Source organism: Hippocampus zosterae, chromosome 16 (genome assembly GCF_025434085.1).
Source record: "Hippocampus zosterae strain Florida chromosome 16, ASM2543408v3, whole genome shotgun sequence".
NCBI classification, from domain to species: Eukaryota; Metazoa; Chordata; class Actinopteri; order Syngnathiformes; family Syngnathidae; genus Hippocampus; species Hippocampus zosterae.
Genome location: NC_067466.1, coordinates 16,260,300 through 16,287,665, shown reverse-complemented (window position 1 = coordinate 16,287,665; position 27,366 = coordinate 16,260,300). Strand labels below are relative to the sequence as shown.

Here is a 27,366-nt window from a genome sequence, read left to right as displayed (position 1 = left end):
TAGCCTTTTGAAGTCACGAAAATCTCAAATCTCGCAAATCTCGACCCACAAAAAAAAAAATATCTTGAATATTTATCTCTGCTCGGCTACGCTTCACTGTGATAAACGGACGACTCCCATCGCGACGCGCCACCATTCGCGTTTTGTTCAGCTCGACGATTCTTAAACAACACCACCACAGACAAATTAAGAACAAAAACGCGCGTCTCCGCTTTGTGTTTGGCTGATCCCAATGGGCTGGTACGACTTCAGTGGAGTAGCTAGCAAAGAAAAAAAAAAAAAATCAATACACTAATCCCATTCAGCCTTTTCACACATAAGTCTTGTTAGAGCCGTTTGTAGCGCACATTTGCTTCCCCTTGTTGGTTTGCGTCTGCTTCGCTCGGAGATGACACGGCGAGCGCGGGAAAGCAGCCGAGCGAGATCAGAGCGGATTAAATGCGACGAGACGAGGCCTGATATGCCAGATGAAATAGAATGCAGAGGAACTACATTCATAAAATGTGTTGCCCCCGGGGAAGAGGGGATGGGGGGGGGCTTACACCCCCCTCCCCCTCCCTGCAGCAGTCTTCCATCTGAATTTGGACTTCTTTTTTGGTGTTTTGTGTTCAACATCTTAACGGCAGAACAGGAGAAGCACCGAGGGAGTGTTGATGTCGGCCAAGACTTAACCAAAACCACGCCCGTTGCTTCTAAAGATTGTGAACGCCACCACGGTACCTTCAAATCGCGGCAATTTGGCGCATGCGTGTTGTTAGCTGACTCGTCGCATCACGTTGTCGCAACACGTCGTTACGCTACGTCATTACGTTGCAGTGTTTCTTCACGTCGGTACGTTCCGTTTGCCCGTTACGTTGCTGTGGCGTTATTACATCACAGTGTTAGGTTACGCCGCGTTACGTTGTGCAACTACGCTGCACTGTTTTGCTGTTACGTTGCATCGCTACATTGCAATTTTCCATGATGTTATGTTACGTTGTTACATTGCGCTTTTTCATGATGTTGTTCTGTTGACACATATTACATCACGCTAGCTACGCCAAGTTGTGTTAAGTTGCGACAGAGCACTATTACGTCACACTGGTGTGTCACGCCGTTACGTCATTATTACGCCGTGTTCCATTGTGTGTTTTTACGTTGCGGTGAACACATTATGTGGTTACATTGCATAGTTACATCGTTACGTTGCCTTGCCGCTGGTTCAAAGTATTTCATTTCCATATGTTGGTGTATTTTCACTGGTGCTATGCTAGGCTGTTGCTATGTGGTGACGTTACGATACGTTGCCTTGGGAACATAAATAGTTCAGTCCGGTCCAACGTGTAGACGGAGCGTTTCATTTTTTTTTCTGTACAAAGCCCATCCAACGATTGTCTGCCATTATTTGACAAAAGAGAAGTTTCTGTGGAGTTAAACAAAAAAAATAAAAATGTAACCGCCGGATCTAAATTAAAGTAGCAAATGCCATTGTGCAAAAATAATTAAAAAGCCCAGATTTCAGTTAACTTTGGGAATCCCTGCAAGTCCCTAAGAAAGAAAAAAAAATGAAGCTCATTTACGAATAGCTGCCAATTGATAAATGAATCAATTCTGCCGTGATGGCATATCACGCAATTAGCTATTAAGGCTGTTAAAAGTCACCAATGACCAGAGAAGCAAAGCTATAGCGGGAGAAGATGATGAAAAAAGTTAATGAAATTGGTTCCACATGTGTCGACTTTCAATAAAAATGAGATGTGTGCCGTTTAAAAGGTTATTAGGGAGAAGGTCACGCGCAACTCTCGGTTGGAAGGTCGTTAATAAACGGCAATTTTTGGGTGGCATTTCCATTTTCATTGTTTGTCATTAAACACAGACAGGACTCAATAACTCAACTGTTAAACGGCAGTCAGTAAATGACACAAGGAATGATTGCTTTTGTGTTAAAAAAAAGAAGTACATCAAAAATAACCCGCTGACTCTAATACTTTGTCTCTGGCTTCTCGTGACGGGGAATCATTTCAAAATATTTGGCGCAGCACACAGCAATGTCATGTATAGTTTTTGAACACTTTCCTCATCATTTCACCCAAAGCGCTTGAAAGACATCTGGGATAAGCTCGACTTATCAAAAATGGACAGAAATGATTTACTATTCCACTTGTCTCAGCAGATGTCGGCCAGGATTGATTTGAATTCACAAATGAATAGACAACCATTTTTTTCCCTCAAGTCTGGTGGCAAATGGATGCATGGGGCCCCCCATCAAAAATGGATGTCAAAGATTTTACATCACACTTCTCTCGACAGAAGTCAGCCAGGATAGGCTCGACGTGCGAGACTTTATGAGTCCAAGTGGTATAGAAAATGGATCGACAACAATGTCTCTCGCCAAATCACTTTCGCTTCAGTCATGGGAAATGAGTTGGCCTGGAAAGTATCAGATATCCCGTTTCTCTCACCAAATGCCAGTCGGGACAGACGGAAATTGTTCGTCCCACTTGGGAAACGTGATGGATGGCTAGATAACAGCACAGGGTATACACTCCACTTCGCTTGCCAAAATGACACTATGCTCAGAACCAGGTATCCAAAATGCAAGTCAATTAGGAAATCAATAAGGTGGCCTTTTTCTCCAAGGTCCTCGCATTGGCTCACGTTAAGGGGTATCTAAATATTTCGACCAGAGGGTAAAGGTGTTACCGAACTTGAGCCAGAGTTTAGCTTCCAAATCGCCCGAGCCTGGTTCAGAACCATGGAGAGCCGCCCCCCCCCCCCTCCAACCCCCGGGTCCGTACACCAAACACACAAAGCGTCACCCGGCGGTGAGAAAGTAGAATACCCCCGCCACGCGCCACCTCCGCCGACTCACCTGCGTCTGCTGGCCGCCGCCGGGTCCGTCCGCCGCGTTGGCCGCCGATCTGTCGAACACCCGGTCCCGGTACAAGGACCACAGGCCGACGTTGGGGAGGAAGAGGAGAGCCGCAATGAGCAGCCCCGCGAACTGCAGCAGCCTCTTCTCCTTCCGCCTCATCGCTCCGGGAGAAGAAGAACAAGCCGAAGGAACGCGGCGGTAGAGGCCGTGCGGAAGTGAACAAGCCCCGGCTGTCTGGCTGGCTTCTGTTCTCCCTTCGCGCTCCTCCTTCTCCTCCGCAGCCAACTTTCACACTGCGAGCCAGACGCCGACGCGCAGTGATTTCAAAGTAATGTTACTTCGGAAGCAAACGTCACTTCTTTTAGCGCTTTTCACAATAACAGCACATATTGCAGAATTATTTTAAAACGAACAGTTCTGTTACCTTTCTAACAACTGCATCCGGTGCACTGTACGACGTCTATCGTTTATTATTTTATTTTATTTTTTCTTACGACGTCTATCGTTACTTTTCGCTTGTCGTCTGTATATGACGTCACATCGTACGCTGTTTTCATTTGTGGGGATCGTTTAATTACTGAACGTCAAATCTGTTGTATTATATTTTTAGATTTATTACGATCATGTTAAAAATGTATTTATTTAAGTTAAGGCTAAAATGACCTTTGGGTTACATAACTACAGCGCCACCTGTTGCTGTGGCATGACAGCAGAAATTTCTTTGTTTTCTTTTTTTTGAAACACCATTGGTTTCGGTAAATACATACATACAGACATTATATATACAGTATATAAATATATACAAAGAGAGAGAGAGAGAACTCATAATAATATTGTAAAAAATGAAATAAAATAGCAACCAAATTCGAATAGGTATTTCTCATATTGTTTTTTTAACAGTCACTAACATTAATGCATTATCCCCCACTGTCTCTCATTTCCTGGCTTCACCATACTTTTTATTTTTATTTTAATGCAAAGCATCTTCACAGCTCCTCCGCCGGTTTTCTGCTGCTCAGTCACGCTTGATGCCATTAACTTAAAGTAGGCTGAGCGCAAGTACTATGTATACAACGAGGAATTCATTCAAGCCAAAAGACGGTCAATCAATCTGTCATTCTCGCATCAAGTCAATAATGGTTTCCTCTTTTCTTTTTTTTTTTTTTTCATTATTTCCTTCCCAAGCCTGCAGTCATAAATCCCAGAGCCCCGTTCACGGACTTATCCATAATTCATGCCGATGGAGACACTGAACCGATTGAATTGTCACAACCGGGCCGGCCGGCGATAAAGCTTTTCTCCCCGCTGGCCGTGCAGAGGTCCGGATTAGCCGGAGTGAAGTGTTGGCCGGTGTGCGTGTTGCGCGTGAGCGGTTGATTGCCTCGGATTTGGAAGGGCCCTCGATTATGAATGTAGATAAGTAAGCATGTCAGAGGGGGCAAACGGCCTGCCGCTTGCGACAATGATGGATCATTACAGGGCGTTTACTGGGGGCAAGAGGTCAAGTTTTCAGCTTTGCCATACAAATGTGTAGGGCACAACCCCAATTATTTAACTTCTAATGAATGCACCAATCTGAGTGTTTACATTCCTCGACTTTAGATGATATTCAGTATTTTCTCCAAGGCGTGCGATTATGGAATGAATGGTAATTTATAAGAGCACTAGACCCTATTTAAGCGGCGCCTGATTAGTCCTTAATTGTTCGGCAACTCTACAGAAACCACCTCCACTCTTCGCTGCGGTGAAGATGTCCAGAGCGACACACGGTGGAAAAGGAAAAGGGTTTACTTGAGACGAGGTGCTGATTTATTTCCGCAAACAATGTACCCAGTGATAAATTGTAGCCATTAGAGCGGAGGTCACTGTTTGAGCAGCATCTAATGAGCCTTTGATTGCCACCGATGCTCTCCAGGCACTGTGTGTGGTGGCGAGGATGTCCAGGGCAAAAAAAATTCAGCGTTTATTCGAGGAAGGTGTTGATTTATTCCCGTGGATGTATTTTAGGATTAATTGGAGAGCCTTTCAGAAAGCGTCGTCTTTAATCGCTCCACAGTTGCCAGCTCTACTTTCCTGGCAATGTGAGTAAAAAGGTTGATTTAATTATGTTTGAATTTCCAACATGGCTCTTTTTTGCATCAACTGACCAGTTTGAAATGCAAATTCGAGGCCAATTATCTCACGCCGCGTCACACCTTCATACGACGAGACGAAAATCCAAATTGAAGTCATTTCATTGGTCAAATGGCAATCAAGGGTTCGTTTACAAGTGGAAGAACGTGACATCACGGTGAAAATTGAACGATTACCCTCAATACTGACATGCCCCTAGCACCCTTTGGGATGCCGCCGTGTGTTTTTTGAATCAAGCCCAATGGCCATTCGCCGAGCATTACCGCTGGCTCTCTTCCGCCGCGGATAAAGCAGGTAAATGGGACCTCGTGACGAGCCGGCGGCCAACACACCTTCCTGCCAGTGGACGCCGTACTGCGCATTTCCCTCCAGCTTCCGACTCATTACGCGCCAAATGCGACCTGAGCAGCAACTGGCGCTGGGGCTCTTATTACCGTCGTTATTATGCTCATGACTTTTAGCTCTAAATGCTCCAAACACTTAACGAATCGTGCACTCGTGTGTGTGTGTGTGTGTGTGTGTGTGTGTGTGTGTGTGTGTGTGTGTGGCTAACCGCGCTTGCAAACTGATGGCAATGTTTGCGTATGGGTACATTCCAGAATTGGAGGAACGTTTCTATCCACTTCATGAAGTTTCAAAGAGCCCATGTGCAAATTATAGACACATACACTTGTGTCATTATAAAACCTCCGAAATATTAGTTAAAATATCAAATAACTGGTGCGCATCCCATATTGTGGCTTTTTTCCCCCTCATGCTCCGCCCAACTGCCAACTTAATATTAAAACAAGTTTTAAATCTGCTTCTTTAAAAATATGATTTCATTGACATGTATTAATGTCACTGTTAAGACATTTTGTTTCATTGCAATAGCGATTACACTCCGATGTTGCAGCTTCACATACACGCAACAGCAAAAAAAAAAAAAAAAAAAAAAGGGAGCGACATGACTCGGCTGGAATGTCATCGTCAAGCGAAGCTTTTCGTATGTACGTCAATGTTTTCAGCAGCGCCGGAGGGCGTCACCGTTAGTCATAATATCCGAAAATCCGAAAAAGACACATTTATATCAAAGCTAATTTTGTTTTTGACCAGTTAGCATGACGGCCGACACGGCTAGCTTGTATTTTTGAGCAGAAAAAAACAAACAAGCAGACCAAAAACTGAACATTCGATTTGCAACCGCGTGACAGGAACTCGAATAACGTTCAAATAAAATGTACGTTTTTAAAAAAAAATTTAATTGTAAAGGTTCAATTTGGCAAATTTTGACGCTCACGACGAACGAAATAGAAACCGTTAATGGTTGAACTGGATGACTCAAACGGTGATGGTTGATGACCTGTTTTTCCTGACAACATGAACCCAAAACAACAAACAACCCCCCCCCAAAAAAATATTAATTCAAAAATAAATGGTCTGCTTTTCAAAAATGTTGCTCGAATTGTCCTCCAGTCCTGGAATGACCCACACAGGTGCACAAATGACACCATTAGTCAACAGGTTCGGCGACAACACAGCGTTTATTACAGCGTATATACAGACTCAAAGGAAACACCGGGGCGTCCATTTGGACGGTGATAAAGCGCAGCCTGGCCGCCGTTCTGCGGGGAAATTTATGCGTGAAAGTGCCCTTTCGTCATGCCGCGAAAGGTCGACGAGTGGTAATTCACCAGAAGAATTACACTTTCGCACGGCAAATCGGCCATGACCGCTGTTGCTGAGTGGAAGGAGAATTTGCTTTATGGCTCCGCGCTCATCCGACACTTGCTATCCCTTTTTTTCTGTCTGGCTGAATATGCGCCAATCGTTCACGCAGGGAGGAGGACAATCAAGGCGCCCGGTAAGTGTCATGTTAAAAATAAAACTAGAACTCCGTCGAGGCCAAATGGAAAAAATTAAAAAAATGGTTCCATTGACTCCATTGGCAAAAATTGAGGAGGACTCCAAAAGTGTCATGATGTCTACGTTTTATGGGAAATCGGAAATTAAGCTTTTGCGTAATCCTACGAGCTAGCGCTACTACTAACTTAGCTCACTCCATCACTCATCCTCTGTATTTTTTTTGCAAAACGGCAGGCAAGTGTGGATGCACGCGAGAACGCACTCTGACTCTCGTCTCTCAGGATATCAATATGGAGGGACTAAATTGCTTCTCGGTGGAAGTACCTCACCCCTCAAAATGAAATGCATACAATCATCATTTCGAACTATTCGCTAGCCACCCACCCCACCGCTTTAGCATGAAAGCCACAGAGACTGGAATGACGGGGGGTTGGGGTGGGGGGGGGGGTGTGGGGGGGTATCCTCCTCCATCGATCAATCTGGAAAAAGATCGCTTTCGTGGCCCAAAGAAAACCGCCGGGGAAATGAATGCATAAAAAGGAAGATGAAGTGTGCGGCGGGGAGAAAAAAAATTCATGAATTCATTTGGAGCAGATCGTCCCGTGCCCGAGTGCCTCATCTTTCCGCCTAATGGGCTTCCATGCAGATGAGCTTCAGTCAAAGTGACGTGAAGGCGACGGAGGTGTAAGACGCACTAAATCGTGGCACTCGGGTAAAAAAAAAAAAAATGCTTTTACCGGGAGGGAATTGTGCTCCATTAAAAAAGAAGCACGTGCGTCGAAATGCCATAAAAAAAGCAGGAGCAAATTGATTTGAAATGTTGTTTGCATTAAGATATCTCAGGTCCCAATTTGTCGGCCGGCGAATGACTGTAATCGTCTAAAAACAAGAGCGTCCAGGAAGACGTATCGATCCTTGAAAGGGCTTCGCCGTGTGGCTAAATACCGGACAGCGATTTTCTGTTTGTGCCTTTCAGAGTCGCGATTAAAACTGTTCGATGCCAAGAAATGGAATATTCGACAATGGCGACTTCGTCGCAATGCGAGCGTGCTTGCTTTTCACTTTCGACGGACAAAAGCGAAGGCGGCGAGATTGATCGGCTTGAAATGTTGCCAAGGAAAATGTATGGGAAAATCTTCTATGGCCAGGTCGTTTGCCTGACCTCAAACCAATCGAGCAGGATTTTCATTCGGTGAGGACAAAAGTGAAGGCGGCCAAGTCGGTCGCTGGACTTGGCCGACTTGACCCGAAAAACATTTGACTTTTTAAAGGCGAAGGAACGGATGACTCGGCCATCTGATCTTAACTCAAGCGAGCCTTTTTGTCGCTTACTCAAGACAAAAGTGAAGGCAGCGAGACCTGCCAACCGAAGGACTTTCTGAAAGCAAACCCGTGTTATATTCTTCCTTGGCTAAATCGCTCACCTAATCTCAATCGGTATTTCACTAAAGACAAAAGTAAAGCCATTAGGATTGACAAACTCAAGACTTTCCGAAGACAAACGGATGGAATACAGTATATTCTGCTTTTTACTTCATCTGAAAATAAAGGCAATAAGACCCACAACATTTTTGAAGGCAAAATAATGACTATTTTTCTCCCCCCCCCCCACCCCCCACCCCCCCACACATTCGTTTCGATGAACGCAAGTACAAAAGTGTGCCGACGGGTCATTTTGAAGGCAGCCCGAGATGGAGTCCACCTCTGGGTTCTTTCGCTCCGATTGCATTCATCGTCTCTTGACCGGTTGCCAGGTACGTGCTGTACTGTCCTTCCGCGCGCGTGTTTTGTGTGTGTGTGTGTGTGTGTGTGTGTCTGACCTGACCAATGTGGACATGGTGGGAACGGAGCAGCTGCCCCCACACCTGGGCCACGTGGAGGCGGAGCAAAGCCGCGCCTGGATGGAGAGATGACAGAATAAATGAGTGAGCATTGGAAGCCAGGGTGAAAGCTCTGGCAACAAATCGTGCTGCCTTAATAATGCAGCGATCAGGAAGCTAGGAATAACACGGGTGGGCCCTTAAAAAAAAAAAAAACAAAAGAAAAGAAAGTCATTCCATTCCAAGAAATGTTTTTTTCTTTTTTTTGTGCGTGGGCAGACTGCAGCTGTTGGTCCGCCACAATTTGATCCCGCGTTTTGGCAAAAAGATCTAAAGTGGTACGGATGGGTCGTTAGTGGCCCAGTGATGGGGCGGGAAACACGTTGACTGCTGTCGCCATGGTTACCGGCCGGCACCATATTCGACCCTCTCGGCTCGTCGCCGTCTCGACCGGCGTTCATTTATGTTCGCAATCTCCGCCGTCCGTTGCCGCAATCCTTGGGGCGGTCGGCATCGCGGGCGGTCGGCGCGTGTACTTCCGCTCGACCAAACAGTTTGTGTTTCCGTTTCCCAGAAATCGTGACAGTTATTCGCCAATTCACTGAGCGAGTTAGCAGACGTCTCAAGGAGACGTAACCCCTTGTCGAACCCCGACAATCGCGGGATAAACTAGCTAAACATGTCACCAAACATTGCTGAAGATTAAGCGGCAAATTGAATGTTCCGCTTCGAAATATATATATATAAAAAAAAACAACAACAACCATGGAGAATATGCAAGCTTATTTATCTCCCCTTTCTATCTCAAACCGCTAAGCCTATTTCGTGCGTATTAGCATATTGATGCACGCGTCTTTTCATGCCTCACTTTCCACGGAGGAAATATTGGAAACGGAAAACAGCAAAACTCGACATCTCGGGTCCAAATCTCATCCCCGGTGATTATTTTTGAAAGTCTGTCGACACAGTGCCGTTATTTACCCCAATAAATAGACCGCGGCACCGATAACGGGGAGGAACGTGTGCGCGTAACACCCCGATAATGCGCCCGTAGCGCATGCGCGAAAGGTCGCGTTCACCTGAGCTCTGCTTTACCGGGCCAAAAGTCGCTCGGAATCGACCAGCTTGGAAATGAAACAAATAAATTCTGTTATTGATGAGAGAATTATCAGCAGCCGCGCCCCTAATTATTCTTTGAATCAATAAATGCAGCGTCTCATTTAGCCTAGCGGCGTGGCGAGGCCTCAGCGGGGAGATTCCATTACGCTTGACGTAGCATCTGGAAAGCTGAACTTTGTAACGGTAGAAAGAGCAGATCCAATTCGAAACGCGCTTGAAAGACGATGACGAGCGGAGCCTCGTACAAAACCTCGTTCAATAAAGCGTTTTACGTGGCAGTAAACAACAGCGCGCGAATGACGCGCCCTACACGTCTGGCCGTGACGGCGCAATTAAAGGTAATGCTCGCTGGCACACACTGGCTGCAAGGAATCGAGCAATAAAAGAGGAATCAGCTCCGTCGCAGCCCAGACAAATCTTGAAGTTGGCTCAGAGCTCGGCCAAAACAGTATTTAGTGTGTTTGATTTTTTTTTTTTTTTTTTTGGGAGGTTGTAATTGCTGCAGCCGCCAGGCCGAATTGAACACACTGAGGAAAAAAAATACAAATAAACGCCTCGCTCCAATAAATGATCATTAGAGAGAGATAGAAGACACGAGGTAGTGACTGTAACAACAGCAGCTGAATAGTGAGTACATCACTTTTGTGTTTTAGGAACTAACGAACAAACCCTCGTTTGAAATGTGGATCATAATTTGATCCACATTTGATCAAATTATAATTTGAAATGCTGATTTTCAACCCTAACTGACTGGAAATCCCGAGAAAGGTAAAATCCCTCCATATGAAACCTTAACCCTGGCTTGAATCCTGTTTTGAAATGCGAATTAAGATAAAACAAGTCCCAACCCTACTTTTAAACTCTTTTCCTTGACCGAGCCGCTCAACCAAACTTGAAAGTTTGCAACCAAACTTTTGCAATGCACCTTAACCCAGGTTTGAAACCCGAAGCCTTAATTTGCCCCGTTTGAACCCCTCAACCGCGTTTGAGACGCTATTTTGATATACAAATCCCAAAACAGAGGAGCAACCACTAACCGATGACCAATCAATATTCGCCAATATCTGTTCTCCTCCATGATAGCTGACTGATCAAGTTTTTTTTTTTTGCTTTGTTTTTACTTTGGAAAACCATGATTGACATTTATGCCAATTTTCGGACAATTTAGGGTCCAAAGCCGTGACGTAATCATATTCATTGATGTTTTCTGCAATAATCATTTGAAATCATAAACCTGTTTTGGTATAAAGGGCTGGAATTTTTTTTCTTTGTAGATCCGATTTCATTCGGGTTTTGTAATTTTAATCGTCGATTAATCTATCAATTAATCGATGATTAAAATTTTTTAATCATCGATTAATTGATAGATTAATCGACGATTAAAATTACAAAACCCGAATCAAAGCTGCTGCATTTTTTTTTTTGGATCACGTTGCAATTGCGTTTGCGAGCGTACGAAGAGACGCGCTCCCAAATGTCAATCACATTCCCATTTTTAGCTCCGATGCTGTTTTTTTTTTTAAATATCGGAGAATAATGAATTGCTGTCGGTGCCTGCGCACATTATTTTTCCGCATTCAAGCGGCAGAGTTCAACAGGTTTAATGTGAGTCTTTCCCCCCCGCTGATAATTGTGTTTGTGCACCTGCGTGCGTCACGCTGCCTTTCAACGCCAACTGGCTAAATTATTCGAGTGAATTTGGCTTGATTAGTTCACACGAATTATTCACTCGCACTTACAGAGCTGAATACCCGCGTGTGTGTACTGATTTGTCTTTTGTATTACGATATACAAAAGGCTCTCTTCGGTGTACTGTGGAAATTAGCGATGTCGAACAATTAGCGAGTGACGGGTATAAACGCTTTGTGGGGGAAATGACCTTAAAATGGCAGACTTTCCGTGTCTTTTCAAATATGGATTCTTGAGATTTTTTTGTGTAGGTCTAAGCATGATTGACATCCCGACCAAATTGCACAAAGGGTCGACTCCACGCTGCCCAAAAAATAAATAACTAAAAAAAAATCTGGGGGAATGACCGCCTCGGAAACGGCTAAAATGATGCAAAAATGGCCGCTGCAAACACAAATGGCAGGTTTGGTGCCCTTTCAAATATGGCCCCCTTTTTTGGAGGTCCAATCATGATTTATGTTCCAGAATGGCTGCTCCTAAGCAAAATGGACTTGGATTTGTTTTATGGGTCAATTAATTTTCATCATGCCTACCAAATTTGATTTTGCGAAATGTCGACTGCACTGACGGGTGGGTGATACGGAGTTGAAAACGATCACGACTGTGCCTTCTTGAGACTTTTTTGTGGATCTGCTCATAATAGACGTGCCGGCCAAATTTCATACTGCCAAATGAATTTTTAAACTATCCACAGTTAGTTTGACAACGGCGTACCATTTGAATGTTAAATGAAGGGCAAAATGAGCAAGACAGGAAAGTTTGGGCGACATTCATTTTCTTGGAGAACTCTTCCGACAAGTATGCTTTTTTTTGTTCAATTTATCTTAAGCGACTTCCGGGATTTGCAGAGGTTCTCTGTATGTGTGTGTGTGTGTATAAAATGAAAACAGAGAGATGACTGGCGACTCTCCTGTGGTTTGAGTCTGGCGCAGAGATGCTAATTGGTCCCTTTTCCCTTTTTATCTTGGGCTGCGCATTTGTTTGAATATGACGACAGAAACCTCGATCACGGCAGATTGGGAGGATGGTTGAGAATATTGTGAGGAGGAGGCGGGGGCGGGGGAGGAGGATGACGATGCTGCTGCTTTTAGGAAGACAGACGGGCGGCCAGACAGACAAAATGTCTACATGCGGGGGAAGGAAAGTCAAGTCAAAAGTTGTGCATCAAGTCTTAGTTTGAGAGTTTAGATGAAGCGGTTTCCCTCATTTGAAATACGACGTTTGCCGTCGGGCTATCGCAGCGTTTTTCTCGTAAAATGACAACACTCGCCACGTTCTTCCACGTTCCAACTTCTTTAAATATCAGGACATTTTTTTGCACGAAATTACACATTTATTCTCTGAATATTATACGCTTTAAATAAAAAAAATAATTCAGATTATTTGAACCGCTGTTAAGCCCTTCATGTCACCTGCGGGGCTCATTAAAGGACTCGAAACGTAGCGTACAAAAGCTAATGCTCGGGCAACGCGCCACATGCTGCTTCATCAAGAAAGACGTTATTATCTGATGACATGTACGCTCTTGGTAAATTTCCATCCCCCATTTTTCTTCCGCAGGTCACATGACTCGGCTTCCTTCCCGCATTTGCATATCGCGGTCTAAAGGGCGCAGGCGAGTCTAATAAAATGCAGATGGCGAGCGCAGTCAATAATTTTGATGAAAAAGCCGCGGAATTAGCTTTCAATCTTCCTGGGTTATTGATTCCACCAAGAATCAAAGAAGGTGGGCTCATTTTTTTTTTTCGCAAGGAAAATATCAACCAATTTCCCTGCCGCGCACGAGGAATGAATACGCTTCTGTGGTATGCATATTTGCGTTGAGTTATTACATTTTTTTTTTTTTTTTTTTGTCGGAGGCATGAAATTGAAAAATAAACCTTTTTTTGCCATAAGAATATACTTGATGATGACCTTTTATGGCAGGAAGAGGAGAAATTGCAGAGCAGATGCGCTTGGGGCAGTGAGCCACATGCTGCTTCACCAAGATCAGTGCATTAGGTTTATTTTTCACCCGTTCGGGCAGAATAAGAGAGATATAGATATGAAGCAGAGAACTGTTTGGAGTCAAGAAATTTGATTGATGGGAGAAAGGGCTACTTAACGTTTTATCAAAATGAAGTCTAGCTCGGTCGTAAATGAATTCCTTCAAGGACGCTCCCAAAACGTGTTCTCCTGCCAACGCGACTGCTTAGATGGTAAAAATGGATTCCAAGGACATTAAAGTGAAACTCCCGTTGGCGTGCAAGTTTGTTTTCCAGGGAATTGTTTACCTCCGGGTAGCTGCGGCAACTACAAAGCAGCAGGCGGGCCCGATTAGGCAGGTGATAATTCGATCCAGCAGCTGTTCTGCATGATGGCTTTCCCACCCAAACCCCCACGGCAAAACTGCAGGAAAGAAAAAAACAAAAATCACAGAAAGAACATCAAACACGCCGAGAGATGATGATGATGTGTGTGTGTGTGTGTGTGTGTGTGCATGTTTGCATCTTATATTACAAAAAAAACAAAATGCAGTTTCGGTTGAAATTCGGGGAGAAAAAAGTCATTCCTGAGCACACAATAATTGAGAACTGCTTGCCACGAATGATCTGTAATAGGTCAGATTGGACTTTTTGAAAAGGCAAAGTATTGATATTATTGAATCATTTTGAAAATGTCATTAAATAACACAAAAGAATAAGTTAAAATTTAGGTTGAAATATAGACCTCAAATAATTGAGAATGTGGTCATTTTGTGAAAACAATATCCTGTTGAAAACTTTTCTTTTTTTTTTTTTTACTTTTGTATTTTTCTGAAATGACAACGGAATGTAGTTATCTCTTTCCACAGATTGATTATTAAAAAAAATATTTAAAAAAATATTCACAGCATTTTGTTCAATAAATTGGCCAAATTTTAGGAGAGAACGATTTCTACTTTTGTATTTTAGACACTTGATTAAAAAAAAAAATGACGACTGTTTTTATATACTTGAAAAACATTCATTTAAGTCATTGATAGAAAAGAATACAATACAGTGCTGTGCACCAATTTCATTTATAATTCTGTATTATTATTATTGGAATAGAAAACAACTTTAAAAAATATATTTTTTAATTTATTATTTTATTATTATTATTTTGCAAAAATAATATTTGCAGTTCGTCATTTGTGAATTCACATTTTTGACCCTTACTCGCCGAAAGATTGGCCGGCGACTACTCCACTTTGACACTAACTCACGGATGACCACAATACATCACAAGACATGGTTTGAAAGTGCCACTTTGCAGATTTGTTCACTGTGTGATGTCACGTCAGTTTGTGCTCGCGTTTCATTTCGTCTAGCATGCTCGATAATACGAGTCAGGAGTATACTTGCAAACGTGATTTGTTGTGTGCTTACTAATTAAATCACTACTAAACACAAATCAATGTACCACGGCTTCGTGTTTGTGTACAAGGTGTCGATGCTGGACTGATTTTTCCTTCAAAAGCGTCAAAAAAAGCCCAAGAAAAACTTTGCGCCGCTCTCAAGATCCTCGAAAAAAAAAACTCCCTTGTGTTTGAAACGAAGGAATGAACACGTCACATGAAGAGTATCGCCGTGGCACCTGCTTTACTTTTGCCGCCACCTGCCATCCACAAGCACGCGAGGCGCGCTGCGCTGCTGCGTCGCTCATGTGATTAATGTTCAAATCGTGGCCGCCGGCATCTCTCGGCATGTGTCTGGCGAGCACCTGGAAAGAGAAACAAACAATGAGATGTTGGAAAGAGAGGGGGGGTGAGGCGGGGGGGACCTGAAACGTTGTCGATCTCCAGAGTCTTTCCGCCGTCTCGCTCGCCGCCATCCATCACGTCAATTCTTCTTTTGCTTTCATACGCTGATGTGTTCTTTGCTGCAGATGGGAGGGGCGGAAAAAAAATGTAAGTTTTTTTTTTTTTTTTTTTTGTAATTGAGAGAGAATGCGTGAAGTGATGCGTGTGATTGCTCCTCGTTGTTATTACATTTGTTTTTGTACGACGTGCGCACGCACAAACGGGTTATCCGCACCGTGGAAGCAGCGAAACAAAACACAATCCAACAGGGGGGGGCGATTTGAGCTTGGACGTATGTTGTCGAACGTTTCAATCAATGAAAATATTGTGCGATATGTGTCATGTTTTGGTTCTGCATTCGAGTAAGGCCAAAATAAACTTTCAAAAAAACGACTTAAGATACAGGGCGGCCCGGTAGTCCAGTGGTTAGCACGTCGACTTCACAGTGCAGAGGTACCGGGTTCGATTCCAGCTCCGGCCTCCCTGTGTGGAGTTTGCATGTTCTCCCTGCGTGGGTTTTCTCCGGGTGCTCCGGTTTCCTCCCACATTCCAAAAATATGCGTGGCAGGCTGATTGAACACTCTAAATTGTCCCTAGGTGTGAGTGTGAGCGTAGATGGTTGTTCGTCTCTGTGTGCCCTGCGATTGGCTGTCAAGCGATTCAGGGTGTCCCCCGCCTACTGCCCGAAGACAGCTGGGATGGGCTCCAGTGCCCCCCCCGCGACCCTAGTGAGGATCAAGCGGTTCGGAAAATGGATGGATGGACTTAAAATACACAAATGGCTGGTTGGCAATCAGCACCTTTGAAAAAAAACAAAATGAGTGTGTCGTCAAAAGGGAATTTCACCAAAAAAAAAGCAATTTTACAACATGAAAAGATTTTGTCCTTGCTGTCCAACACAAAAAAATCAAACAAAGACGCGCTCCAATCAAAGCTGGATCCACACAGTCTTTGATTAAGTCTCAGCCGAACAATAAGACACGCCTGCAGTTCTTTCACAGAAGGTACGGACATTTTTTTTTCAAGAAAAAAATGCTGTTTTTTTTGTTATGCTGTTTTTCCAGGAGTGCCAACACAAAATTGGGTGGAGATCTCAATCGCAAAAAGGCCGCACGAATCCCCCGAAACGCGATAGGAAGTTTTAGCCATTTTGGTATGATTGTTTCCCCCCCGATGAGACCCAATCGAAAGCAGGCCACCAAGAGAGAAACGTTTCGCTAAAATTGCCAAGCTTATTTGCCTACGTCGTCCAATGCCGGTGGAGCATAGCATCAAAGTTGGAAGAATCCTTTTTGAAGATTCTCCCTGAAAGAGTAACGAGGCTCTAATTAGTCATTCTGTTCCGATCTGTATTCATATTATTTACGCTAGTGTCATATTTGCGTGTGCCATTTTTTTTTTAACATTATCGGGAAGGAAACTGCAAATTCAACTCACCAGAAGAGTGCGGTTGTTTTGATTCAACTTTTGCAAATGACTTTGATCTGGATGATGGAAACAAAATTGTTAGCAAGCACGTTGCTATTTTATCTCGATATTGTGACGGCAAGATGATGTGATAATGTCAATAATGCTTAACATATGCGTTCGGTATTTTTTTTTTCATGCATTTCTATAACGCCGATCAATACCGTTTTTATTATACCAAACCGTTTTCAGAACGGCGTCTTTTATTTGAAATAGCACAATTGGCCTCAGGAACATTTGACTCTCTCGACAACTCCAGTTAACCGCTAATGGCGTCGAAGCTTCATCAGAGCGCGCGCGGAGTGAGTGCCTAATAAAGAAAATAGCTTTTGGTTCAATAAGTTCAATCAGGTTGTTTGAACGCGGGTGCAAATTTGCGCGCCATTGCGTTTGCGCAAGCTGTTGCTCCCGCGCGCCTGCCATTTTCGCCCATCTGTAAAAGGCTCCCCAGTCAATCTGTTGCGTTTGCTGCCAAATGAGCTAGCGCGCATTGATGGTGTTTGCCAGCGACTGCTCCGAGTGACTAAAACAAAGGCGGCGAGGCAGATGAAGACGGTCTTTGCATCCTCGCCAAGGAACATTTGGATTTCCAGGGGGGGGGGGGGGGGATATTTTCCTCCAATTCAGATGGTTCGAGTCAAGCAATGATTTTTTGTTTGTTTTTTTAAATAATGGATTCATGCAACGCGTATAACTAACATGACACTTCTGCACCTGACAATGACAGTTGAGGATTTCCATTTTATTCTATTCTGACGAGCATATGTGTAGCAAGGCATTCGCAAAATGAACTATTTACTATTTTTTTGGGGGGGTGTGTGTGCGCAACAAACTAACTAAAATCACATCTACACGAGAAACTGACCTCGCTTGTTGCATCATCTTTAAAAAGACCCGCGGCTCTAAAATCCGCCAAAGGTGCAGCAACAAAAACGATTGCACAAAAGCTGTGAATACTTATGATGGCATATGATTTATTTCCATTTTTTTTTCCAAACAAGATTGTTTGGATTTAAATATATTGCATATCTTTGAGCATATTTGTATTTATTGGGGAATTACAGTATGGCGGTCCCGTCAACCCTTTCCCGAAATCATTCCATCCAACATGCCTGCAGTTCATATACTTCCTTTACCGGCCGGTTGCCGTGACCCAGATATGACCGAATGTTACAGCTCATTCCGCGCTTTGGCAAACTCAAACATACTCAGACTGGCTCTCTGACAGTGAATTATGTAAATACGAGTGGATCTGCCAGCCCCATTTGCATGGAGGCTTGAATAGTAACAGTTATTACATTGGTGTCATCCAAGTGTTATTTCTCACCTGTGTTAGAGAACACACGGTGGGAGGAGGAAGCGGAGGAGGAGGAGGAGGAAGCGGGTCAATGAATATTTCATGAGTTTCATTACTGCACATTTATCATGCCTTCTACCGTTCAGTCAATCCGTCGGTCGGCGTCTTTGCCACTGGGCCGTCTTTTAAGCTATGTGTGGCTGAACAATCACCTCTCGTTGACGTGGGACGTAATAGAGCGTGGCATCATGCGCATGGCAAAAGCCATATACTGTATGTGTGGTGCAGCCTCTTCGTCAATCTCAGAAGGCATCGTTTATGAATGTTAATTCCTGTATAAGGTTTTACAATTAAAGATTGAAGTAAATATGTGATCTGTCTTAATCTGTCTCAAATTTGAATATTGTTTACACATTTAACATATGGGACCACACATACACGAAAATTAAGGTCAACAAATTAGGAGAGTAAACACACGCGCATGAGTGAGATACCGTGCTCACAGCTTTTCGGCAAACGGAGGAAAATGTCATCAACCGCATCGTCTGTCGTCCTTTTGGCGTCGACTGCACAGCAAACGGAACAGAACAAACACGAGTTCATATAAATGTCATTTCAAGAAACGAATAGCTCATTTGCATACTTTTGCTTCCTTGTTTCCACACGCGCAGACACTCAAGCAGACTCACACACAAGAAATGCTATTTCCAATCCAATCAATGTGCGTCGCTCACCTCTGTGACATCTGCAGGAAAAATTCAAATCCTTCAAATCTCGCCTTCCCCTCTGTCTCGCCAGGCCTGGTGTGATGAATGATCTCTAAGGCCGATCAATTCTATTTAGATAAGCTCGCCTCCGGAGACGACAGGTCTGGGAAAGGAGGATGGATTTTCTTTTTTTTATTTATTTATCTATTTATTTGGGGGGGAGTAAGTCAACACGGAGGACCAAGGTTATTGCGATTTTGGTGGGGGCTGCTCAAGAGCCAGGGTAGGCTTTTAACTTCAGAATGGACGGAAGTACTTTGCAGCAGCATTAGTCCATGTGGGAAAGTCATCCCTGTAATGCTTCGAGGCCGAGACCTCGCTTTGACTTTTTTTTGTAATTGGATTTTTCGAGCTATTAACAATTCGTTAACAACAATTGAAAATACACCTGGAATAGCCGGGACAAGGCACGTCATTTTTTTAGAGGGGAGTGCGAAAAAGAACACTTTTAACATATGAGAGTACCCTAACAAAATTATTTAATTTACCGTTGTTTTCTTTCTTTGCCTTTCCTCGTCCAGCCACATTTTACGACGAATCTACAGCCGTTAACATGGCCGTTTTCCTTCACAGGCTAGCTCGGTTAGCTTCGCACTTCAAATGAGTCACCTTGAAATATTTCGTTCGTACTGCAGCAGTAACACGAAACGGCAAAGGTTGCTCATAGTCACATTATTTACTGTCATACTAAAAAATACTACCAATTGTGAAAATACATCGACAGTCTGAGAAAAAGAGAATGGTGAAGACCTGTTGGCCAGCCCATTCATTTGCCCACATACCCCATGATGCTTTGTGCCAACTCATGTCAGCCAACAAGGGAAGCGAAAGACAAGTCACCACTTTGTATGCTTCTCAATACCGTGTCGACATAAATTGATTTAGTGTGATACGTTTATGTGTCTATAAATGTTTATTTTTCATTTCTTTTTCTTTATCCGAAATGTCATCGGTACTAGTTAGAATATAATGGAATAATTTTGGCATCGTACATAGCTCCCATATGGTCTAGCGGTTAGGATTCCTGGTTTTCACCCAGGCGGCCCGGGTTCGACTCCCGGTATGGGAACTCCCATTTTGGTGCCAACAAAGCAACAGTAGTCCTCATCCTTCTCGAAAGTCAGAGCGACCTCTTGCGTATGGACGATAAATGCACAAGGCTACCGTAATTAGAAACGGGGAAGTAACAATTGACATTCCTCATTTTTTCTCGATCAATATTGTCATTTTAAACATCAACATTCCTAGAAATTCATCGGTGAGCTATTTATAGATCAGCTACTCATGTGGTCCTTGGGGTGACCTGGTGCTAACAAGCGTATCGTCGGTGACTCCTGCCTGACAACTTATTCGATATTGTGCTAAATAAATAACTAACCAAATACATAAATAAACAAAAGCCGCAAAAAGGCATGTAGCCCGTAAAAGTCTGGTCAAATTCTACGACGTCTTTTACCAAAACACAAATGACGCCTAATGACACAACGGGAAATGTGAGAATACTTTTACAGGGCAGTGAATGGTTTCACTTTTACAACTCACTCAAAAGAACAGCAGGAGATCATCCAGGGGTGCTGTGCTCAGTGCTAGTAATCCACTGACAAAAGTCTCTTTAAATATATACTTGGACCCCGGATGGCATTTTGCAAGGTCAATTACCATCTGAAGTGCACAGTGGAGTGAATGTGAATTGCAGCCATATGCGAACTCGAGGAGCTGCATTTTTCGATACAAAACGGCACAGCTCCCCTCGGTGGTCGATTATTTTCACAACAATCGCTGAAATTTAAAAAAAAAAAAACATTTTTTCTACGTCAGTGAATATCTGATGTTTATTTGATTATTCAAACACGATTTTCAGGGATTCTATTTATTTGTTGGATTTTATCCATCGACCCATCTGCTATAGATTGTGTTAATATCATACAATGAGAAAAAATGAGCAGCTTGAATTGTTTTTTTGGGGGGGCGTCAGTTTCTCCTTTGGAAGACCAAATAAACGTCAAATTCTAATTCCAATTTCAAAACATTTTTCAGACCTACACACACACACACACACACACAAAATAAACAACAATTGTTAAATAAACCGTAATGGAGGGGATGGTTTCATAATACACGTTAATGCAAAATCCAATTGTATTCAACTAATCAAAAGAACTATATTCTAAAAATAATAATTAGTGGCAGCTCTTTATTTATTATTAGGGAAAAGTTGTTATTTTGGGGGGGACAGTACTTTAGAAAAAGGTCATATATTTTCAATCCAGTCTTCACCGTCCGTCATGGCGAGTGAACGGACACCTCCACGTCTGCTACCTGACTTCCTCGCTCTTTCCCTGCCATCAACCCGGCCGCTCCCCTCTCGCTCTCCGGGGGCTCGCCGGCGCCCGCGGCGGCGGCGCGGCAGTTGCTTAATAGTGGCGGCAAGGGGATGCTGCGGGCCAGCTCCTCCATGTGCCGCGCAAACTCCTTGGTTCTGTACTGGGTGACCTTGGCCAGTTCCTGTGTCTTGGCCGAGGTGATGATGGGAATGTGACGGGCGATCTCCAGCGCCTTCTGGACCTTCTCGGCGCCCTCGGTGCGGAAGAACTCGTTGATGGCCCGCTCGGTCTTCTTCAGGTGGCTTCGGACCATGCCCAGCAGGGTCACATTGAGGACCATGGTGACAGAGAAGGCGGCGAGACAAACGCCCACGAAGTAGACGCCCAGGCCGCTGTGGGTATAGGCCACGCGGACGGTCACGCTATAGTTGCCGCCGTCGGTTACGCACATGTAGCGCCCGCGGTCCTCGAAGGAGACACCGCTGATGTTGAGTCGCCCCTTTTCCTCGATAAGACACTTCCCGCCTGCGAGTAGAAAACGACGAGTGTAATGTTGCCCTTTTTCCTTGATAAGCAATTTCCCCAAAAGTTTTTGAGTGGACCTGCAAGAAACGAGTCACTTCCTACTGAAACAATGGAGACGCTTGTGATGTTAAATTAATTTCTTCATTTCCTCCTACCTGGTTCCTCGACCAGCTGACGTCCGTCGGGGCCGTACCATCTGACATCATCGTGGACCCCCGTCACGTTGCACTCGATCAAGGCGTCTGTTCCTTCCTTGAGCACGACGCCGGCGGATGCGGTCTCCTCCTCCGAGCGGTTCTGGGCGCCATCTACCACGCAGGTGCAGAGGAGCAGCAGCATGGGCATGTTTTTCGTCGTTGGCATGTCGACAAGACCTGCAGAAACAGGTCAGGTGACATTTTCACACTCCTTGTTATCACCCGTTGTGGTTACACGTGCAGTGTAAGCTCCAAGAACAATTCCTCTGAACTCAAGAACAATTTCTCACATTTAAAGACAGATGTGAAATGTAGAGCTAGAAATACTTTTGCATCACTGTGGTACAATTTATTTCATTTGACATCTGAAGCGCGCGCAGACACACACATAAAAATAATCATGATAAAAATAGTAAATACAATTAACACTGAGCTAAGGTCTCGCGAGATGCCGTCTCCACGTGGAATAATGGTTAGAAATCTATAATTTGGAGAAATGGAGGTTCCACTGTACAGTAAAAAACAAAAAAACAAACAGACGCTCTCACACAGTTAAAGACGTGTTCGTAAATAAGGGCTTACTTGTGCTCAAGCAGACTGCAAAATTAAAATCCTCCGCCGACACAAACTACTTCCAATTTTAGACGCTTAATAGGAGTGGAAATGTGTAAAAAAGATTGGTCTTTCACCCTTAAGTCATCTTGTTCACATTAAAACTGCATTAAAAGTAGAAAAAGTTCGATTCGGTCGTGTCATGTACTTCCGTGTTAAGGAAGAAAATAGTTTTGTATTGACTGAGTAGGCGTGGCTTGTTGTCAGGTAAAGGCGTGGACAAACTTCGCCGTTTTTTATTCAAAGTGTATACATTGTAGTTTTATTTGAACCTTTTTAAAATTATAACAATGATAAGATCTAGTATAAAACCATACAACACATTTACTTGAATTACACATACGTTGATGTGAACTAGACTAAGCAATTTCGTGACAACGACCGGAAATTGTTTTTTTCGCTTCGTATTTAGGTAGCCGATGCGAGTGCGTTGTCAGGTATCTCCTTTTTTCTCCTTAAAAGTAAACATTAAATAGTAGCTATATTTTTGTTTGTAGATAAATATTATACTTTACAGTAACATATTCTTTGTACTTAATGGCGGCAGATCTAACGTTTTCCCTTAGCCTCGACAGACCTTGCCATCATTTTATTTTGAAACAATCAATCGGATCTTCTTTTGTTACCAATTCGTAGGAAGAAAAGACACATTTGTGACGTGGCTAACCATCTGGAAGATCAGAAGACAATATTCAGAATATATAGGCATTTGATCCGCTCTGAAATACAAGACTTCTGTCGAACTATAACCTCGTATTGTGGACACATGTATTTTTGTTGTTTTTGATCGGGAAACGTTGCACGGAGGCTAGCGTAACTGCTAGCTTCCACACTGCCAGCTGGAGAGGAAGAGACGTGGTGAGCTGTTTACAAAGCGGTGTCTCCTAAAACCTTTAAAATGTAATCGAAGCGCATGAAAAGCGACCAAATTCGGTTTCTTACACAACCGCTAGTTTGCTAAAAGCAACGCAATAGTATCTCTGGCCAAAACTACCGAGCAATGTCATTAAATATTGTCAACAAAACAGCAGTTTTACTAATTCGCTTGGCTGACTCGTTTTAAAACATCCACAATTAATCGTTTTCGGGGACTTTTGAACTTTGTACCTCCACGTAACTCATAGATAATAAATAAATGATAAAATAAATGTCCAAGAAATGCAATTGCACATAAACAGAATTAGCCTTACGCCCGCAATAAGACAGATACTTGTAAATAAACACGAATTCTGATTTGGGTTGAGATCAAATATAGCAAGATAATAAGTGTTTAGCGTGAAATATGTCGGATGGGCCCAAACTTTCTAGACTGACTGATGTAAAGACAAGAGGCAGGGCAAGTGTGATCAAAGTTGAGAAGCAAAGATGGGAGGGTACTTGGGAAGGAAGGGTCCAAGGATGGTATGAAACAAGGATGGGATCGAGCAAAGATGACGGCAGGATGTTAAAATGGATGGCACTGAATGGGAGAAAGGATGTATGGATGGAAAGAAGGAAAGTATTTATGAAGAAGGAAGAAACAATGGATGGAACAGAGAGAAAAGAGGGTACTATAAAAAGCAGGAAGGAAGGACTGTAGCAAGGATCGAGGAAGGTACCGTCTCTTGGAAAGTCCAAGTCAGCTTGACAGACGCCATGTCTTTTCCCGGCAGGCATGCGCTAAGAGTCGACCATGTCGGACAACGAATCCAGCGCACCCGAGGTTCAGGCCGCCGAGACGCCCATGGACAGCTCCCCGCCGACCTCTCCCGACGTGGCGCCCACCAGGAAAGCCCGGAGGAGGGCGGAGCCCCAATCCCGACGGCCGGAGAAACCCAAAATGGACGAGGAGCCGGCAAAGGTAAGCTGTCAGACACAGAAAACGAATGACTTTGTTCACACAGTAAGATCAATCAAAATTGTCCATGAAAAGTCAAAAAAGCTTCATGCTTTGTTCATAAACGATAGAACAATCATTCACCGGTGATGTTTATTCACCCCCCCTAAAAAAAAGAAAAAAAAATTAAATTATTATTATTAAAAAAATAATTGTATTCCTGAATCATTTCATTTTTTTGTATAAAACAAAAAAAACAGAAAAAAAACTGAAATTATTATTATTTAAAAAATAATTGTATTCCTGAATCATTTCATTTTTTTGTATAAAAAAAACCTGAAAAAAAAGTATGAACTTCTTTTTCCACTTGCGGTTTTTGGACTTTGTTTGCAATTATTGATTACGTTGCTCCTTTTTTTTTTTTTTTTTGAGGTGCCCCCGAGTCAGGTTACAGTTATGCAGGGGGGTTGGGGTTTCTGGGGCGACTGGGGCAAATCCATCCTGTCCACTGCCACCGCCACCGTGGCCACTGTGGGTGAGTACACAATCCAGCTGCCCTACCGACGTCCTCACGCTATGACATCATCACGCCGTTCGCCCCTCAGGCCAGGGGCTGACCCAAGTCATCGAGAAGGCCGAGACCTCGCTGGGCATCCCGAGTCCCGCCGAGCTGTCGGTTGAAGCGGCAGACGACGAGAAGGCGGGGGAGCGGCAGCGGCCGGAAGCGGGTGAGGTGGAACGGCCGGCCGGCGCCATGGGGATGCTCACGTCGCTCACCAGCGTTGTTCAGAACACGGTAAGTCCCGACGGGGCGACCGCACAGTTCCGAGGCATGCCGCCAGGTGGCGCCGTTGCATCCGACGTGCCTGCAGGGGAAGACGGTGATCAGCGGCGGCCTGGACGCTCTCGAGTTCATCGGGAAGAAGACGATGGACGCGATTGCGGAAGGCGACCCCGGTTTCAAGAAGACCAAAGGCCTGATGATCGGGACTTCCACCCTCTCTCAGGTGAACTTCAGCCAGTTGGGCGGCGGGAGCACCAAGAACTGACGCTTGCGTCTTTTGGCTCAGGTGTTGAGGGAGGCCAAGGAGCGAGAGGAGCTCCAAACGGAGGAGTCTTCGGACTCTGAGAAGAAGCCGGTGGCTCACTACGGGGTCCTCTTTGACCAGTACCAGGGCCTGGCTCACCTTGAGGCTCTGGAGATGCTTTCTCGGGAAAGCGAGTCAAAGGTCGGGATGGAAGAGAGAGCGAGGCGAGGATTTTGGCCAGTTTATTTGCCGTCATTTTGATTATTATTTTCTTATTGGACAGGTGAAGTCGGTGCTGACGACCCTGTCGGGAGACGAGCTGAGCAAGCTGAGAGATGAGCTGGGGCTCATCAAGGCCGCCTTCTCCGTGATGGAGTTTGACGACGAAGACGTGGACGAGAAAAAAGGTATCAAAGGCCGACACGAGCTGTTCTCTTTCCAAAAACCACGTCAATTCCAGAAACGCCTCCCGAGTTAAAGTTCCATTTCCTGTCCGGTGGTCCTCACTTCCACTACTTCCTGTGTGTAATTCCAGACCAGGATGGCTCCGAGTTTGAGGCGGAGCTCGGCCAAGCCCTGGAGGGTCTCCGTGTTTCCACCACCGCCGAAAAACTTAGCAAGGTGCCCATAATTCCATGATATGCGAAGCGTATGGAAATCCGTTTGAACAAGTTATCCCAAATCCTTGAGAAAGGTCCTCTTACTCGTACGCTCTCGGTCCTCGCAAGTAAGACGAATCGGCACACGGCTAGGATATGACGTAAATGTCAAAAACCCGCTTTGCGTGAATGTGACCGCCGAGCAGGCTTGCAAAGACGCCTGCGACGTGATCGTGGACTTCAGCAAACGGGCAGAGGACGACGAGGAAGAGAGGGGCCAGTTCACAGTGGAGGTATGGACGCATTTGGTGAAACAGCGCCGCTATCTGTTCAAAGGATGCAGCTGCATCATTGGTGTAAAAAAATTAAAAGAAATACCATTTTGTCTTCCCCAGGAGGTGAACGCTGCCGCCATCAGGAGTCTTGCCGAGCTGACGGCGCGCTCCATCGAGCTTTTCCACAAGCTGGGCGAGGGCCTACTGCTGTCCAACGGAGATGTCCCGGAGGTGGACATCTTGTCGCAGTAAGACGCTGGAAGTTTCAAAACCTGAAGGCCTTGTTGGGAGTTTATGACGGTTTCAGCCTGTTGGAGGCAATTTTTGGGGGGGAACGGTACAAGCAAAATCCAATTCTGATTTTGTTCTTTTAATCGATGTCAACAATATCTTATTGACACATCGGAAATGACAAGTTCAGACAAAAATCGACACGCTTGACAAGTTTGACGACAAGTCTCACCTTCCTTCCTTTTGCATCCTCAGGCTGACGGTTGTCCTGTGTAAAGAAGTCTCGCTGCTTTCCAAGAAGTTCACCAGCTGTCTAACTGCGGCTGGGGTGCGTAGAAACATGAATCGTGGAGAAAAAAAAACAAACAGGAAAAGATTCAGGGATTTATCTGGTATCCCTTTTTTTTTCAGTCAAACGAGAAGGGAGAAGTGCTCAACCCACTTATAACGGGAGTCTTTTTAGAGGTTTGTGTCTTGAGTCTTAAGAGCCCAGGATGAGTGGCACTTCAGCACTAAACTCTCTTGCCCCTCACATAGGCGTCCAACAGTGCGTCGTACATTCAGGACGCCTTCCAACTCCTGATGCCCATCCTGGAGATCTGCCACATCCAGAGGAGAGCCAACCCACCCAACCACTGATTTTTTTTTCCTCCCTTCTTCCTCAGTTTCAACTCGTTTTAACGATATGTTTTGTATCCGTCAAACTAGCCACTATTGAACTATTAACCACTGCTGCTTTGCAAGTAGCATCAGTTCAAGTTCTGACCCCCCCCCCCCCCCAAAAAAAAATCCTTCTCAAAGCTCAGGTGGTCAGCTATGAAGTCTTGTGGTCAGGTCACGTGCAGAGCAGTAGAACAAACAGATGAAGTGCTTTAAAATAAAACATTTTATAGTTATAAGTGTGTTTTCATTCCACTGCTGAACTGAAATATCACGCACACACGCACAAATATATAAATGAATGAA

The 27,366-nt window shown here is 44.3% G+C and overlaps 3 protein-coding genes and 1 non-coding gene across 6 annotated transcripts in view; 2 read left to right on the top strand and 2 right to left on the bottom strand.

Annotated features, from left to right (window-relative positions):
• Positions 1-15,340, bottom strand: part of LOC127587763 (polypeptide N-acetylgalactosaminyltransferase 10-like) — a 29,251-nt gene extending 13,911 nt beyond the window's left edge. For 2 of the 3 annotated variants that reach the window (XR_007958845.1, XM_052046191.1), the window contains exon 1: positions 2,852-3,141. Coding sequence is in view for 2 of the 3 variants with exons in the window: in XM_052046191.1 (XP_051902151.1) it covers positions 2,852-3,013 (162 nt within the window). In the remaining variant the exon portion in view is untranslated. Of the gene's footprint in view, positions 1-2,851; positions 3,148-8,652; positions 8,730-13,733; positions 13,849-15,057; positions 15,184-15,243 lie in introns of those variants that run through there. The other variant, XM_052046192.1, reaches the window with a different exon arrangement.
• Positions 15,341-19,790: 4,450 nt separating this feature from the next.
• trnae-uuc (transfer RNA glutamic acid (anticodon UUC)) lies at positions 19,791-19,862 on the top strand. Its single transcript has one exon. It is a non-coding gene; the product is annotated as a tRNA-Glu (tRNA).
• A 1,167-nt stretch (positions 19,863-21,029) lies between these two features.
• On the bottom strand, positions 21,030-22,637 carry LOC127587974 (microfibrillar-associated protein 3-like). The gene is made up of 3 exons (XM_052046456.1): positions 22,422-22,637; positions 21,798-22,016; positions 21,030-21,642 (listed from the first exon to the last, which is right to left on the bottom strand). The coding sequence occupies exons 2-3, from the start codon at positions 22,003-22,005 to the stop codon at positions 21,077-21,079; spliced, it is 774 nt and encodes a 257-aa protein (XP_051902416.1). The 5' UTR covers positions 22,006-22,016; positions 22,422-22,637; the 3' UTR covers positions 21,030-21,076.
• A 418-nt stretch (positions 22,638-23,055) lies between these two features.
• LOC127587871 (protein FAM114A2-like) lies at positions 23,056-27,299 on the top strand. Its single transcript, XM_052046340.1, has 13 exons — positions 23,056-23,309; positions 24,104-24,291; positions 24,700-24,802; positions 24,873-25,063; positions 25,140-25,274; positions 25,338-25,496; positions 25,579-25,702; positions 25,831-25,916; positions 26,101-26,187; positions 26,290-26,417; positions 26,656-26,728; positions 26,812-26,865; positions 26,938-27,299. Exons 2-13 carry the CDS (start codon positions 24,124-24,126, stop codon positions 27,037-27,039), a joined length of 1,410 nt encoding a protein of 469 aa, XP_051902300.1. The 5' UTR covers positions 23,056-23,309; positions 24,104-24,123; the 3' UTR covers positions 27,040-27,299.
• Positions 27,300-27,366: the final 67 nt, after the last annotated feature.

What these genes read in the sequence shown, in the direction of transcription:
- LOC127587974 (XM_052046456.1), bottom strand. Translation starts at nt 22,005, where the DNA reads ATGCCAACGACGAAAAACATGCCCATGCTGCTGCTCCTCTGCACCTGC. An exon ending in TCAGCTGGTCGAGGAACCAG is followed by an intron (nt 21,643 to 21,797) that starts GTAGGAGGAAAT and finishes TTCTACTCGCAG; the next exon opens with GCGGGAAGTGTCTTATCGAG.
- LOC127587871 (XM_052046340.1), top strand. Translation starts at nt 24,124, where the DNA reads ATGTCGGACAACGAATCCAGCGCACCCGAGGTTCAGGCCGCCGAGACG. An exon ending in GGGGCCAGTTCACAGTGGAG is followed by an intron (nt 26,188 to 26,289) that starts GTATGGACGCAT and finishes TGTCTTCCCCAG; the next exon opens with GAGGTGAACGCTGCCGCCAT. An exon ending in GAGGTGGACATCTTGTCGCA is followed by an intron (nt 26,418 to 26,655) that starts GTAAGACGCTGG and finishes TTGCATCCTCAG; the next exon opens with GCTGACGGTTGTCCTGTGTA.